This window comes from Botryllus schlosseri, chromosome 9 (assembly GCF_051294905.1).
Source record: "Botryllus schlosseri isolate E-star chromosome 9, Bs_hap1, whole genome shotgun sequence".
NCBI classification, from domain to species: Eukaryota; Metazoa; Chordata; class Ascidiacea; order Stolidobranchia; family Styelidae; genus Botryllus; species Botryllus schlosseri.
In genome coordinates this window covers 22,801,831-22,817,884 of record NC_137244.1, presented here as the reverse complement: position 1 = coordinate 22,817,884, position 16,054 = coordinate 22,801,831, and the positions used below count along the sequence as shown (strand labels likewise).

Genomic DNA, 16,054 nt, shown 5'->3' with positions numbered 1-16,054 from the left:
GTGAAGAAGGTGATCGATGTGTCATATAGTCAGGTACTGTGAAATTCTATTTTGAAAATCGCAACCTTCACATACCTCCATGACCTCCAGCAAAGCATCCGAGATAAAATCGACGTACGACAAATTGACCGATTCGTCCTCTTCGTTGTCGGTCATAGATTCGTTTTCAGACCCGTCGAAATCAGCCCCGATAAACCGTTCTGACAAAGCGATAACACCATAAACCGACCATCAAGTCGTCCGCATTTGAGGATTATTTACGTGGAAATGGCACGGAAGTCACAGGCTGAAATGCGGTGTCCATGGGCGACTTCACTTGCGATATCCCGAAAAGCTCGTAAGACTTTGGCAAACAGAACTCGGTCAGACTCAGCCGGAGCACTTGCTGTGATTCTTCTACAAAAACAAACAAAAAGCAAAATACATAATACATTCATCATGAAATAAACCTAAATATTATCGGCTGACAGTGGTATCACCGAATATGAAGTAACATACATAACAACTCGAATAAATCGATTGGAACAGATGGCTTGCGCTCAATGTAATATTTTTACATCGTACACATCCTCGTTCTGATGACAAGAAATAAGTTTGCAGATTTCGATAAAGTAGCTTCTTGGAGGTGCAAAATTTCGCTCTACAACTAAATAGTTCATGTATATTCACATCGAAATCGACCCGAATATTTTCGGCTGACACTCCTCAGGGGTAATCATCAGCAAGTAGTAGTGAATGGGAAAGGAACACTGTATGTCAACAATCGTATCACAAAACATGGCATGTAAAAAAAAGTCAACAAAACAAAAAGCATGGGAAATAACAAGACTATATGTATTGTACATGTGTCAGACTTGTGCAAACTACTGGATTTTTCAAAAGAGAAACTAGAACTACTCAATTTTTATAACTCGCAACCAGAACAAGCATGAACTACCAACTTTTCAAAATTCGCAACTAGAACTGGAACTACTCCCTTTTAAAAACTCGCAACTAGAACTACTCACTATTCAAAACCCGCAACTAGAACTTACGGCAATTAGTAATTAATACACCGCAGAATATAGTGCAAACGTTTGACTTAGCCCGCCAATGTATTTCCTGCTTCTCTTCTCAGAAAAATATTTGCCCTAGAACTAGAACTACTGGATTTTTAAAATCTACAACTAGAACTAGAACTACTAACTGTTCAACATCCTCAATTAGAGCTAGAACTAGAACTACTCAATTTTCAAAATCTGCAACTAGAACTAGAACTACCCAAATAAACGTTCATCAGTTTATCGTCAACTAGCTAAATGAGTAGTTTGTACAAGTACGATATGTACAGCACGATGGTACATCAAGTATGCGAGTAACCAAAGTCCAAAAACTCACCTTTGAACTGTGTCTGCTTGCACGTAAGCAGAGAGTGGATGATGTTGACGACAAGGCCGTGAATTGAGGCACGCAAGGAGAGAGGCCCGGTGTGTAGGAGAAGAGTGACGAGGTGGCAGAGGTGAGGCAAATGCGTCGTCACGTCAAGATTGTTGTTGAACGATAGCATAAGGAGATACCTGAGAGTAAAAATGGCAAATCACCGGATTTCATAAAATTACGACTCCTACGTACTACCATTACATTGAAGACTAGGCAAATTCGAGTAACTGAGAGATTCGATTAGGAGTAGTGTATGGAAGCCTCAAGTCGAGTATCTGAGCATAACACAAGACAGAATTGAAGTGTTCAAATATGGACCTTTTATGCGGCCACTGAATAAATAATGCCGGTTTAACTTGTTCATAAACTACATCCCATTTGTTGACACTAAGTCACAGCTAGGGTTGTAACCAAGTCACAAGGCTCCGAGTCACTTCCGCCATTATGACTCGAGTCAAGTCGAGTCATTTCCAACTCACCGAGTCAAATCCGAGACCAAGTCAGCGAGCAGAGGGCCGAGTCATGGTCTTATGACTCGAGTCCGAGTCCAAGTCATTGATTTGACTGCTCAGTGCTCAGTTTCAAGTTACAGTTTTGTTAAACCCACTTTTTATAACTCTGTTTGCTGATATTGAATTGCTCGCATTTACAATATACTAAATTTCCTCAATTTTACCACTTTCTGATCGTATTTTCAAGTACCAGTACCAATAGACGAAATACCAATGGCGTGGTTACTTTATTATTCTTCGAAGTTACAATGAAATGTCAGTCTTGGCCGTTTGAGTCTCGAGTCATACGACTCGGTTCGAGTTGCGCACAATGACTCGAGACCAAGTCGAGTCAATACAAGGATTGACTCGAGTCACTTCCGCATTTTGAGAAAATGACTCGAGTCAAGTCGAGTCAACAGAAAATCGCGACTCGAGTCATTACAACCCTGGTCACAGCCATCTAAAACAATAGCGCAGGTATGACTGCTGACTGCTTAATTACTAATGTGTCCGTTTGATATTTTCAGTCCTACCAACCTGGCTAGTATCGCAATATCCTCCCAATGTCTGTGTTTCTCCAAAGTAGGCGTCGGACGCAGCGACGTCTTATCTACGATATCACACAGTCTGCTGATGATTTTACTTGACACAAGCTGCATGTTGTTAGCCGCCAACGCCACTGAAGTATCTGCCATGATCTCGGCCTGCGGCAAAATTGGTACCTTGTAAGCCATACCCAAATAGTACAGCGTTCAAATTCTCACTTCTTTAGATCCAAGCCCGCCCGTGGCGCTGGTTTCGATGAAGGCGTCCAAGACCATGTCGATCAGGTCCGGCATTTGACCGATGCTGCCCCAAATTTTGGTTTGGACGCTCGGGTAAAAATCTTTTTCTTCCACCGTCAGCTTTATCAAGCGTTGTATGATGGTAAGAATCTGTGACAATAACGCAGGGTTAAAAATCGGTGCAGCTCGGTTTAAAAAATCTGGTACCTTTGACATCGTGGTGCGATCGGCGTGCTTCAAAAAGGAAGGCAGGTTGAAGAGCCAAGGCTCCATGAATTCAAGGCACAGGCTTTTGAGCTCGGAGGAAGACTGAGAGAATCCTGAATGAAATGTTGAAGCGGTTGACACTAGGGCTGGGCAAAATCGAGTACCTGAGTGATTCGATTCTGAATCACGTAAAATGCTTCGAGTCGAGTAGAGTAATCGAGCACCACTCATTTTGACGTCATAACATAATGGTATATGTCAAAGTTCAATTATGTAGGCTACCTTTAATGCGACCACAAAGAATATAATTCCTGATATCCATCTCATTAAAGATACTCAGGTATTTTTTCGACCATACCGATTTAATTGCACTTGGTGACAATATAGTGGGATGATCATGACATCGGAAATGTCCCATTTCCAGTAGGTTTCGTAGGTTTGTACTATATGTTTCGTATGCTACGATATGGCCAATCACGGTTTCCGGGCTTCAACAGTTAAAATTAGTATCAAAACTATATTTCTCGTTGAAAAAGTAACTTTCAGTTCCGAGGAGCGTAGAATTTCAGTACTCGAAAAAATCGTCTTTTTCTACTCGACTCGAATCATTAAAATTAATACTCGATTCAGATTCGAGTACTCGAATCATTGTGCCCAGCCCTAGTTGACACAACGTTTATAGTTTTTTTTCTATTTAGTTTTAATTCAGTAGCATATTCGTATTGAAATGAAACTAAATATTATCGGCTGACACTCGTCAGGACGTAGTTTATTTTTGTCCTTGATGGTATGCATATACACCGACTTGTGCATATGCATACCATGAGTGCATGATGTGCATATGCCGCTGGACAAGGAAGTGCAGATATAGCCTTTAACGGCTTTCTAAGTCATGCACCACCCCTCCATGCTATCCCAGTAATGCATGAGCGCCAAGCAGGGAAGTCATGGATACCAGTGTTACTAGGTCTTTGGTCTGACCCGGCCGGGGATCGAACCCACGACCTACTGATCAAGAAGCAGGACGCTTCACCATTACGCTATTTTGTCAGGGGTAATAGTCAGCAACTAATAGATACTTGGAAAGAACATTGCATATCGACAATCGTACCACAAAATATGACATCACCAGTATTTTGAATATGAGACTGAGAGGTTTCAATGTACTATTTTCAGATGGTACACAAACTCCTTTTGTTGACACAGCCTTGGCTGGTGTATTTTGAGATAAATCGACTCCAAGGCGCACAAAAAAAAGTGTGTACGGCCCCTCTCAACGACGCGAAGTCCGTCGTCTCGATAATTTTTCGCACAAACGGGACTATCCAACAGATGTTTGCTAATGGCAGAATTTATGGCCTTTGATTGCTTCGCATTATTCTGGAGTAGTGGGTGCGTCATGGGTGAGCTTTTTACCGGGCGTGATGCGCATGACGTGATCAATCTAGGGACATACTGTTTTATGAGTTTCTTAGTTTTATTGAAGTATTGACAGTTGCCCGACAATTGTGCAATAGGGCTCTTCAAAAATGGCTTTTTTTCTCAAATCGTACTGGCTACCTGATAAAATTGTTAGGTTACCTAATTTAAGCCTACACACCAAATTTGGTTGAATTTCAACCAGTAGCCGCATTGCTACAGGAGAAGAAAGTTTCTATTTATTATATAAAAATAAATAGCAAAAAATTTGAAAATTTTCTGTTCACCTCTTGAAAGTGTTAGGTTGTGTATAGAAACGATGTTCACCAAATTTGGTTCAATTCCAACCAGTGGCAGCGGAGTTATTGCCGTCGAAAAATTTGGATTTGAATAAAATAGTATTTATGGTGGGCACCACTATAATAAATAATTAAAGAATTGGTCACAGTAAATACTATTTCATTCATTTATTTGCCTCGCAATGAAAAACAAGCCGAGGTTGTGAAGCATGAGTACGTGACTTCATTAGTAAAGAAAGAACCCCAACTTGAATCAAACCTTACCCTAACCCAAACCACAATTCAACCAGAACTCATATCTGCGGGTCCATGATATTACATCATTATTTACATCATCCCCGCCCAGGGCCCACTTACCGGTGATGCACTCTTCGAGCAGTTCCAAGGTCACGTGACTCTGACGCTTCGACAGCCCGCAACTCAGCGAGACGATGAACAGCGTGTTGTTGGCCGGAATACACAGCCCCGGCGACTCGCAGAGCTGCCCTTGAACTTTGAGCTCGAAAGCGTTCGCGACCGCGCAGAGCAGATTATACGCGGCCGACCTGACCACCGGTTTCGAATAACCTGCAGGGGACAGAGTGAGGTTAAAAGCACGCCCATGAAAGTATACTAAACTGCTTGACACGCACCTAAATTGAGGAGTGCGATGCTGATCAGAGTCCCCGGCACATCTTTGGCGCCGATTTTTTGGTGACACGACACCGATTCCGGCTTTGACAACTTCCATCTGGTGCAGATATGCTGGATTGACTGAACAGAAACGCATGGTAAAAAAGGACAGGTCGTTGGGTTGCGGTTGGTTCTGGACACAGTTATTCAAATACTCAAGTCCGAATCGAGTATTTGAAACTGTAAAATTTGAAAAAGTATCAAAATTATAATATTATTTTTTTTTGGTTGGAAATATCAACACGGTACCTCTGTTTCTACGTCATAGTCTTATCTCACCAAAAAAAAATATGCTTGCAAAATTTTATTTCACTTGGCATACCATTAGTATTTTCTTTTGCTGAGAAAATGTTCAATAGCGTTTTTCTCTATTGTAAAATTTCCTTCTACCGCTTCATCAGAAACCAAAAATTTTAAGTCCTGGTTTTTTGAAAAGCCAACATCCAGATCTATATTTTGCTAGCTTTTTTTGCCTAGGTGCAACACGGTATGAGTTAGAGAACGTCACAGCAAGCTGTCGAAAAAAAAATGAAGTTTGAAAATTCAAAACGAAATTTCTTCAAGGCGAGATCGCACATAATCCCTCAAATTTTAGCAACATGCGGGACTGTCCTATTGCTTCCTAAAACAGGCATTAGTTCGGAAAACGGGCGTCACAATTTTGAGGTACGGTGCTTAGAAAGTCGGAGCACAACTTCTCTTGCCAAATTGAAATTCTGTGGGCTAGAGCTACAATTTGGGATATTTTGTTTATAGCATAGCGAAACTTTTACTTGATCTCGAATCACTAATGCACTCGATTATGCAGAAAGTAACTAGTGCTAACTAGTCTGATCAGCAAATAATAAGCATAATAAGTTCACATCGTTACGTGTAAGACAAACTTTGAATGAAAACGTATCTCAGAGTAGGCCAAAGAAAATAATTGCAAACCTCCGTGATCTTGGCGGCGTCCTCATGCGAGAAGTCCATCCGTTCGTTGCTGGTCGACACTCTCATCGTGAACGTGAGTTGATCGTCCAGCATTCGCAAATACTCTATCTCTTCGTCATAATAGATATCGTTAAGCAACACCGAATGACCGAGGACCTACATAAAGTCGCAACATTATCAAATTCCGAAGAGAATATTCCGAAAATCGCGATGGAAATACCTTTGACCTTTCGACGCTGGTCAGCTGCACTGCTTTCGAACCGACTTTGATGTTCACTTTCGTGTCTTTGTGACCACACCTGTCAAAAGTTACTCCGTTAGCTACCCGTTGATTTTTTGTACCCTGTATATTACTGGATTTCAACCTTGATGATCTGCAAAGTTGGACACTCGTCCATTAATTAAAAAACGGACACATCAAATTCCAAATTGATATTGTAATTTGCAACGTATTTTCCCATATTGTGTCACAATATGGCATTCATAGTCAAACTTTCCCTTGGCGTAAAATGATTCATCAACCGTAGCCAACATATACGACCAACGAAAAATCAATTCGACAGTACAATCCAGAAGAATAATAAAGGCTGGCAAACAACAAAGTAGCAGTACTTTTAAAAGAAACTGAACAAGCAAAATCAAAAGTGAGGTTTTAACAGGACTTGACCTTGCCACGTATAATATCAAAAAGGCGATATTCCAATATTTGCGCCAGAATTACAAACATTTTCGACAATAACATTTAGGATCGTTTTGAATGTTGAAGGTTCACCTATCCGCAAGCTAAAAGGGTCGAGAAACACTGCCGTTTACTATTCTAAAGAGCATTTATATCTTATAAATACAGTATAATAGCACTGACCGAAGAGCACCGTTATAAACGGTAATGTCGTCATCCAATTCGGCAGTCGCGATAGGTATTTTCTGCTGCTCCGTCTCGATGTACTCTTCCAATTGCTTCAAATAGTCGATGAAAATCAGACTGAAAATGAACGTATTTGTAAATTTCCAAATGCAGGTCACAAAAGTAATCAAAAATATCACCAAATCGCGATCGACAGATTTGGCAAAATGAAATGAGTCGATAAAATCGTAAGCCAAAAACAGATGGGATGACCTCAAGACCATTTACAACCGTGTAATGAATGTATCGCTTGATAAAATTTGTATGGGGCATAATATCACAGCTTGGTTGAGCCAAACCCACATCTAGAAAATTGCGAGAAAAGCGTAAAGGTGTCTTAATAAAAATCTTATCCGAGACCATAACATCGGTAAAACGAAAAAATCCAATCACCTTTTCGAGCCCTTGAAAGAATTGAAGACGTTGTCGTGATACTTGACGTATTCCTTGAACCAGCTGTTGGTGTTGTATAGATACACGACGTCCAGATTTTTGTAGGTCAGCTCCGGGAATATGACCAGCCATTTCGGAAGGAAGTCTCTCTTGAATCTGAAGCCAGAATGGTCGCAACGGATTTGGAACTGCCGCAATGACCTTCGTACAGCGTCTAAGAGCGCTCTGATTTAGGTTATTCGCCAGCAATTTAAATCAAACTAGATTACTGAGGAAGCTTGTTATGTATGCTGTCCCGGTGGATTCTCAAGATAATACCTAACCATACGACCATATGTATATGGAAAAAAGAGATTAATATACAGATGTGGGTCCAAATTCATACATTTTTTACTCAATGCAGGCTCGTTGATACAGCTTAAAATGGCAACACATTTCTCAATCAGGCTCCTACTACAGAAACCACTGAAACGTTAGATTCAGCACGAAATATTCACCTGTTATGTGGTCCGACGCGTGTCAGGTCAATCACAATCTCAAATTTTCTTGATATAAACGGTTTGATGGCGAGCAAGACGTAGTACATGAGCAGGTCTTCGCGAATCTCATCGGTTTTATACCGCCTCGCGATGTAATAAAACACGGGATGCCCCATTTTCGATCGTCCTGACTGAAACATATGTCAAACATTAGTACGGTAACATTACCACGTAATCCAAACGATGAGTATACCTGATAAAATATATTCAGCCCCTTCAAAGCCTTGAATTCTTCCATGTCCACAGTTTTCCGTTTCGCCATGTGATCTTCGAATTTCGTCGAGTTCAAATTTAAGCCGCTAATCCTGGTTTCCAAGGCCGGCCTGCGATCGAAAATTTTTTACTTCAAATTCTGCGAAAACGAATATGCCTGTTCTAACTGCAAGATCTGCTGACCTGTTATATTCTGGCGGACCCAGATAGGCCAGCAGCGTCACCATTTTGTCGAAAGGCTTTCTGCCGACGGCTTTGGCATCTCTGAAACAATAATGGTGCACTGTGCAAGAATTCATTGACGATACTGACAAATAACATTTAGGATACTTTCGGAGGTATACAGAACTTCAGTACACTATTCAATAATATATTCGGGTTTATTTCAATATGAATATATTATTCAATTGTACAAAGAGAAATAAACCACGATACGTTTATTACATTTTTAGTAAATATTACCAACTGAATCAACTATTTTTTAGATTTAAAAAATTGTGCTCGCAGATAGAAATGTAGTTTGTGAAAGTGCACCTACATCAAAAGTTTGAAGACTCGGGTAACACAGCACGTCTTAGTAACATTTGTTTTGATTTCAAAGTAGCTGAAAAATGAGTTTGTGCGAAAGTTTCAAAGCTGAAAAGCTATAAGTCTATCTTCAAATATTGTGCATGCAGGAATTGAAGTAGCCTAAATTCAACGCGATAACGAGAAAGCATGACAAAGGCCTTATAACCTACTTTGAGCACTCACATAACTACCAGAACTATCATCAGACCGTCACATTTTCTGTGTCTCCAACCAGTGGGATGTAAATAAAGAATATTTTCACAACCGCTCAGCGGCTCGGAAGACCATCTTACCGACTTTTGGCGAGATATTCTCCAATCTTCTCCTGATTATTCCATAACAGTCGATGCAACGCGGCGACGTTCGTATCACTGATGAGAGGCATCGTGTGGAAGACTCCGTCGCCACCCGGAGATTCGGGTGACGAAATTTTAATGAAAAACCTGCAGCGAACGATGCATTATTATTTTAAACAGCGACATTCACATTCGACTTACTGGTGGCACGCGTCGAATCTTTTCTTGACAAACTCGTTGAAAGGCATCATGTGCGCTTCTTTGGAGAAGGTGGCGTTGTTGGAGATGTTCTGCATGATCTAATACACGGTATCGATATATTAGTAAAAAGATGTTTGTAACAAACAATCAGAGGCGAACATTGTTGTCAGTTTTACTACTCATGAAAGGATCATCGACATAAGACTTATCGCGAAGGTAATTTTGGTCCACCGGAAAATAATTGCGCGGAAAAGCAAAGAACACAAATGCAGAAGGGTGGTGGTAGACAGTTGATGCCATATTTACCTTGCACATCAGCTTGAAAGCACGAGACAGATTGGGCGGTAGCCGTTTCTCCGTCAGGCCGAATTCGTACGGAGACACTATGGCGGGATTGAGAAACCTCAGAAAAACCGCGCTGGCCACAGCGCCCGTCCCGTTCTCCGGGAAACGCTGTGACACGACTTGAAACAGGCAGTGGCACACGCTCTTCAGCTGGGGCGGAAACCTTGTAGAGCGACGGAAACGTTAGCCGCACGCGCAAAATCTCTTTTATCGATTTGTAAAATATACGTACTTGTCAGTAGATTTCATGATTCTGGAGAAAAAACGCTCGGTGAGATGCTGCAGATTGGCCCTGCTCTGATTGATATCAGCGTCGTCTGGAATCCTGTGGGCATCCACCTAAAACGAACGATAAAATACTACAAATAGAAATTGGGAATTGCCAAAAATCACAGCATCACAGTTTTCTGTGAAGACGCGATCAGCCCACGGTATTGTCACGAAGTTGCAATGGAATTGGCATGGTCGAAAAAAATACCAAAATATCTTAAATGTGGTGTAGAGCTGGTAGTATGTTCTTTGTGGTCGCATAAAAGGTACATATTCAAGCGTTCCATATCATCCACAATCTTATGGTGTCACAATGAGTAATGCTTGCTACATTTCGCCCTAGAGATGGTATTTATTCCGTTACGGACACAAACTTTTTCAAAGCAAGAGAAAAAACACACCGAAAAACAATATCTCACTTCGAAGTTCAAATTGACAATTTCATTTCCCAAGCTCCAAGCAATCAACGGCTCCATCAGATTGTGCAAGTAACTGGCGCCGTACACTTTGAAGCAGAACGACATGATCTTGCTGGCCAGCGAGTTGCCGCGGAAAAGTATCTGCACGTTGTCCGCGTATTCAACCTGCAAATTCAATATTGCCCAATCTCCAGCACCGTCCTGGTGACAGATCTATGAAATCATCCTACCTCCTTTGAAAACATATTCCACAGCAGCTGATAGAGCAGATGTTTGGCATCGAACAACGTCACAAACACCCTCGCGAGTTCGTCCTGAAAACGCATACTTTGATTAATCCAAAAGGAAGAGTTGCATCTTGAGAAAAATTCATGCAACAAAGAAAATCTTACTGCGATTAATCGCACAGCGACACAGCATACCGCTGCGGTTCTCGACGCATCGAGGACTGGCAAAATTTCAAAGTATAGTTTGTACGGTGGTTTTCAAACTTTTTGACTCATCTCCGCCTTATCAAGCTTGACCGCCGTCATAAAAGCAAGAGTTGTTCGCGAGTTGTCACATATTTCTTATCCATTTGTGATACATTTGTGATACTCCAGACGCAGAAGTACTGATTATGTACGCTTAATTGTGCCAAGTGAACAGTAGTTTTTGGATGTGCTTCATTGAATTTTATTATGAGAGAATGAATCAACAGACGCATCTGTGCCCGAAATAAAGTTCAAATTTCCCATTATACAGCCCATATTATGCAAGGTGAAAACGCATTGAGGAATATCGCTTTAGCATCATTCCACTTCAAATAGATTCGTGCATTCAACTTTACAAGAAACTGAAAATAAAAGCCATAAGACTTAACAATATATTCAGCGTACCGACGGTCCAGAAACACTGATATGTCACAAAAAGAAAGAAAATGCCGTGTGCTGAGACCTATTTATCGTAATATATTGTACTAAAAAAGACTACAGTTACACTTCGAAACCTGTGAAATCTGTGAAAAAATCAGGAACGCAACAAAGAGTATTAAATCAAGCCAACCGAAAATATTTAAAAAACCAAAACCAAAAGATAAGAAATTTTTCGCAACAGAGCACATTTCTCACCATATGCATAGAGTGCACCACGTTGGCTAAGGCGTTAGCGATCGGCAGCTCCCCTCCATCTCCCATCATGGTCACCAGCTCCACGAGGTGGTCGAAACGGTCCGACAGGGTAGAGTCCTTCAGCATGTCAAACCGGGCCGGTCCCTGCTGCTGCAGTATTTTAGTCAGCACCTCCAGGAACGCAGCCCTTGTGTGGAAATCGGCATGGTACGCCAGCACTGGACAGAAATCGGTTACAGGTTCAAAGTGGAAAACTCTAAAGTCTGGTCGCACACTTACCCATTGCGTGGACGAATCCGTATTCGATGTTAGCGCTGAGTAAGTTTGACATGGCCGAGACCGTGGAATGCCGCAGCGCCAGGAGCTGTTTCACGTTTGCTTGGCTTTCGGTGCTGGCTACGGTTTCGTCACCGGTCAGCGAATTTAACGAGCCCAAAAACGACGAGTCGGCACATTCGTTGAGAAGCTTCATGAAGAGAGTGAAGTACCTGTTGTAAAAGATGATGTTCAACGCAAAAGGAAGTTTTTCCTGAATCGTTAATACTCTATAAGGATTTGAGTGCTCGAATCATTGTGTCTGACCCTATTCGCGATAAACCCAAATTACTATAAGTTGCTCACTTGAGAAAAAGTTGCGATTTGGCTTCCGCCACATCACCGCCATCCACTTCGTCTGGTTGCAAAGGAAGATCGTCCAGCAACACAACGACGGCGCCCATCGCCGCCTCATCAAGTTGCCTGTAAAACAATTCAAGAAAATTCAGCTTTTGTTACTTCTATCTTTGCCGTCTTTTCGGCGATTAACAGTCCCAAGCAAGAATTCAAAGGTGGTAACACTCCAACGTCGTCATTGTCAGTCACAAAGGACTTCTACTTTTTTCCAGGTATATTTTTCCAATTGATCCTATGGTCACACGAATGCTCCTTCTACATCCCAGTTTTTAAACAAAACTAGTCCTGGAACATTTACTTTTTAACTGTCTTGGAAATGGCTACTTCTACTTGAGTAAAAACTTACGACTTTACTTCTACACTTACAGATATACATTATACAACCAATAAAACGAAATTCACCTTCTACCAATCAAATTAAACCTCATTCTTAAATACACATCTATAAATCCAGCGATAAGAAGCCCTATAGTACAACATGATAAAAATACCTGAGAACAACTTTGGTATCGTCGGGTATGCTGCTCTCTTCATTCTTATTGAGCGACGCCATTATCCATTCCGAGGCGTACTCGACCAAACGGTTCCGAAATTTAATTTCCGACATGAAAAACAAGCTGTTCTTTTGCCGCATCATCTGCAAACGACGCGATAAGGATCACTGCAAAATATTTAAACATCTAAACAAGCTCCACTCACCACTTCCACCATCTGGCAGACGTGAATTCGCATTCGAATCGACCGCATGTTGTTCGGCATGTGACGTACGTATCTGGAAAAGTCATTAACACATTTAGAAAATACACAAGTTAAGATGAGCTTCTTGGAGGGGCAGAGCCTCAATATACAATTGACCATATTTAGAAAAGACACAAGTTAAGGTGAGCTTCTTGGAGGTACAGAACTTCAATATACAATTGATTAGTATATTCATATTGAAACGAACCCAGATATTTTCGGCTGACACTCGTCAGGGGTAATCGTGAGTGGCTAGTAGAGAATTGGAAAAAACATGGTATATCAATAATGGCATCACAAAATATGACTTTTATCAAAATAGGCCAGCCAAGTGTGCGCCTACAGAAGGAATTTGTGTACCAATTGAGCTCAAGCGATTCTTACAACTTACGATTTGAGAAGCAATCGAATAGCATAATCGTATTGAAATAAACCCGAATATTTTCGTCCGACAGTCGTCAGTGGTTATCGTCAGCAACTAGTAGAGAATTTGAAAGATATATTCCAATATGTTTAACGTCGCATATTGTATATGAAAGATCTGTACCTACAACAGAATCTCACCTTGAAAAGCGTACCAAAAACACGTACCTGACCAACTGCAGCACCATGCTCTCGATGCTTTCCTCTCCCAAATGCTCTGCGTCGATGTCGGTACAGTTTTCCAGCAAGTTCTCGAGCACGAAAATGATATGGTTGACGAAAGACGTGTTGCCTTCGTTTATGAGCATCTGCTTGGCGACGTAACAACGTTATCAGAGATGTAACAACGCGAGACGGTGACTGCAACGGTCATACCTGTCCCAATGGATCGTAGAGGGTTTTCAGGTGCATTTTCGTTTGTTGAAACAGAATCGGATACAGCGCTGGGTGCAGAGTGGTGCCAAGAAGATTTCTAAAGAAGAGCAGGAAACGAAATACAATAACGTTGTGATTAAAGCAAAAACAGAGTGTCTCAGTGTATAATCTGGAGTTAGGAGTTCAATTGATTTCAAGCACACACTCTAAAACAGGGGTTCTCAACCTGGTGGGCGCGCCCCCCTTGGGGGGGCGTGAAACATGTGAAGAGGGGCGCGAAGAAGCAGTCACCTGAAAAAAAATTTCGCGCTCGGCGCGTTTTACCTCCAATGGACGCATGTTTCTCTCCATATAGACCCACTTTCATATTTGTTTATTCTCCCATCAACATTTATAACCGACCATACCACCAAACAATCTGTTGGGGTTGCTAGCATGCCAGTTGGATTTTGTGATATGACGATAAGGGGGGCGCGAAATTTTTCACTATCAAAAAGGGGGGCGTGTCTAAAAAAAGGTTGAGAACCACCGCTCTAAAATATGACGAAAGCAAAAATAACAGAAGGTAATGAAATACATTAACATTGGAATTAAACCAAAAACAGAATGTCTCAGTATACGATTTGGAGTTTGTAGTCCGCACACTCTGAATAACGGCAAAATCTAAAATATGGAAATCGCTATTTGTACTTCTACTCAATAAGAAAGTTACGGTTTTTCTAGTTCTGAGTACCAACTTTGACCACCTCTGAGTTTCAGCACTCGGAAAATCTTCACGCATGACTCAACTCGAATCTGACTGAAGTACTCCAATAAAAAACGAGTTAAACCAAAAACACTCACCGTATTGCGTTTTTCATGTCCTCCGTGGCCCGGCCGGACTGATGCGACAGCAAATTCAGCAGCGTCGCTATGAACCTCGAGGCCCTCTCGTGCGGCGTAGGCGGGGCCGTGCTCTTTCCCCCTCCCGACGGCGGGTTCGCGATCGTCATCCGCGACAGCGACGGGTCCACGTTGCCCAGGCTGTAGCTGCTCGAGCCGCTGGCAGGCATGGTGCTGCTCGTGTGCAGCCCGGGGCTACTGGAACTTGTGGCACGAGTCTGGCCGCGCTGGCCGCCGACTGATTTCCTTTCGAGAAACTGCCGAAAGTTATAGGATCTGAAAAAGGTAAGCGGCGTCATAAGCTAGCAGAGGTCAAAGGTAGTCAGCATCGCTACTTTAGCGGAACTAACGCTGCAAATTTCTGTTCCGTAACAAGTGCACTTAGCAATTTCTGTATTGACCCGACTTGTACTCGGGTCATTGTGCATGACTCGAACCAAGTCATACGAATCGAGACTAGGACCTCCAAGACCAACGATATCACGAATGACAGCCATTCAATCTTACTGGAGTTGAAAAAAGTGAGTTGGATTGGACTCACTCAAAACTGAACAGTGAACGCAATGACTCGGACTCGAGTCACAACACCACGACTCGGACTTGACCCTCTACTAACGTGGTCTTGACTCGACGGTGAATTGAAAATGACTAGACTTGACTCAAATCAAAACTATAAAAGCGAGATCGACTTGTAACTCGGGACCTTGTGACTTGGTTACAACCCTGGCATCTAGCAGCAATTTCCAGACAAGTTACAACCACCTAAAGGGGAAGTAAAAACTTAAAGGTATGAAAAGTACTCAAGTAAGCAGTTTGAAAGAGTAGATTTGGTCGAGGGTTTGCATAATTTTAGCAGTTAATAAGTGTCCATTTTCAAAATTGCAATTGCAAGGCGTATCTTCACGACTAACGCAAAACGATTGATCATTCTACAAATGGGTGCAATTCATTAAAATATATTCACTCATCGTGATACATGTAACGTGGGCTACTTGTTATCGTGGCAATATCCCTCGATGTGATGCAAACCTGTCTCAAAACTATTTTGTACTTTACAGAGTACAAAGTATACAAAGCAAGTAGTTTGCGTGAGATACTTACGGATCTTTGGCGTTCACGCAAACACCGCCGAGAGCGCACAGAAATCCCGTCATATTAATCCATTCTCCCAGATTCTCCTGAAAAAATGCACACGACTACCTGTTAAACGGCCACCAAGCTCAAATTAGAGGCTAGCGTCTCATTTTAAGGACCAAATCATGCTACTGGCATTTTCTATGACACTTAAATACAGTTAAAAATGAATGCCGTACCCCGGGCATAGCTCTTCTTACACTCGCCGTCATAGGAGAAGGCGTGCTGTTTGCGTCCATGGATAGGCCGCCTACATCGTCAAATTTACCGGACTTGGCGTTGAGCAATGGCATCGTCCTGGAGTCCCATTTAATCTGCGTGTCCGTCCAAGCCTGCAAACACA

General features: G+C 41.9%; 1 protein-coding gene across 1 annotated transcript in view; it reads right to left on the bottom strand.

Moving 5' to 3' along the window:
• LOC145447344 (neurofibromin-like) overlaps positions 1-16,054 on the bottom strand; it is a 38,142-nt gene that overhangs the window by 9,963 nt on the left and 12,125 nt on the right. The window contains exons 19-49 of the mRNA XM_080325764.1: positions 15,891-16,043; positions 15,679-15,755; positions 14,539-14,853; positions 13,696-13,792; positions 13,489-13,628; positions 12,859-12,931; positions 12,651-12,796; positions 12,109-12,225; positions 11,767-11,975; positions 11,488-11,705; positions 10,609-10,692; positions 10,379-10,543; positions 9,922-10,028; positions 9,651-9,852; positions 9,345-9,442; positions 9,141-9,290; positions 8,461-8,541; positions 8,258-8,387; positions 8,023-8,195; positions 7,526-7,681; positions 7,091-7,210; positions 6,449-6,527; positions 6,229-6,384; positions 5,256-5,376; positions 4,981-5,190; positions 2,906-3,018; positions 2,678-2,848; positions 2,451-2,617; positions 1,378-1,556; positions 262-396; positions 76-200 (exon numbers count right to left, since the gene is read on the bottom strand). Coding sequence (XP_080181890.1) covers positions 76-200; positions 262-396; positions 1,378-1,556; positions 2,451-2,617; positions 2,678-2,848; positions 2,906-3,018; positions 4,981-5,190; positions 5,256-5,376; positions 6,229-6,384; positions 6,449-6,527; positions 7,091-7,210; positions 7,526-7,681; positions 8,023-8,195; positions 8,258-8,387; positions 8,461-8,541; positions 9,141-9,290; positions 9,345-9,442; positions 9,651-9,852; positions 9,922-10,028; positions 10,379-10,543; positions 10,609-10,692; positions 11,488-11,705; positions 11,767-11,975; positions 12,109-12,225; positions 12,651-12,796; positions 12,859-12,931; positions 13,489-13,628; positions 13,696-13,792; positions 14,539-14,853; positions 15,679-15,755; positions 15,891-16,043 — 4,467 coding nt within the window. The remainder of the gene's footprint in view (positions 1-75; positions 201-261; positions 397-1,377; positions 1,557-2,450; positions 2,618-2,677; positions 2,849-2,905; positions 3,019-4,980; positions 5,191-5,255; positions 5,377-6,228; positions 6,385-6,448; positions 6,528-7,090; positions 7,211-7,525; positions 7,682-8,022; positions 8,196-8,257; positions 8,388-8,460; positions 8,542-9,140; positions 9,291-9,344; positions 9,443-9,650; positions 9,853-9,921; positions 10,029-10,378; positions 10,544-10,608; positions 10,693-11,487; positions 11,706-11,766; positions 11,976-12,108; positions 12,226-12,650; positions 12,797-12,858; positions 12,932-13,488; positions 13,629-13,695; positions 13,793-14,538; positions 14,854-15,678; positions 15,756-15,890; positions 16,044-16,054) is intronic.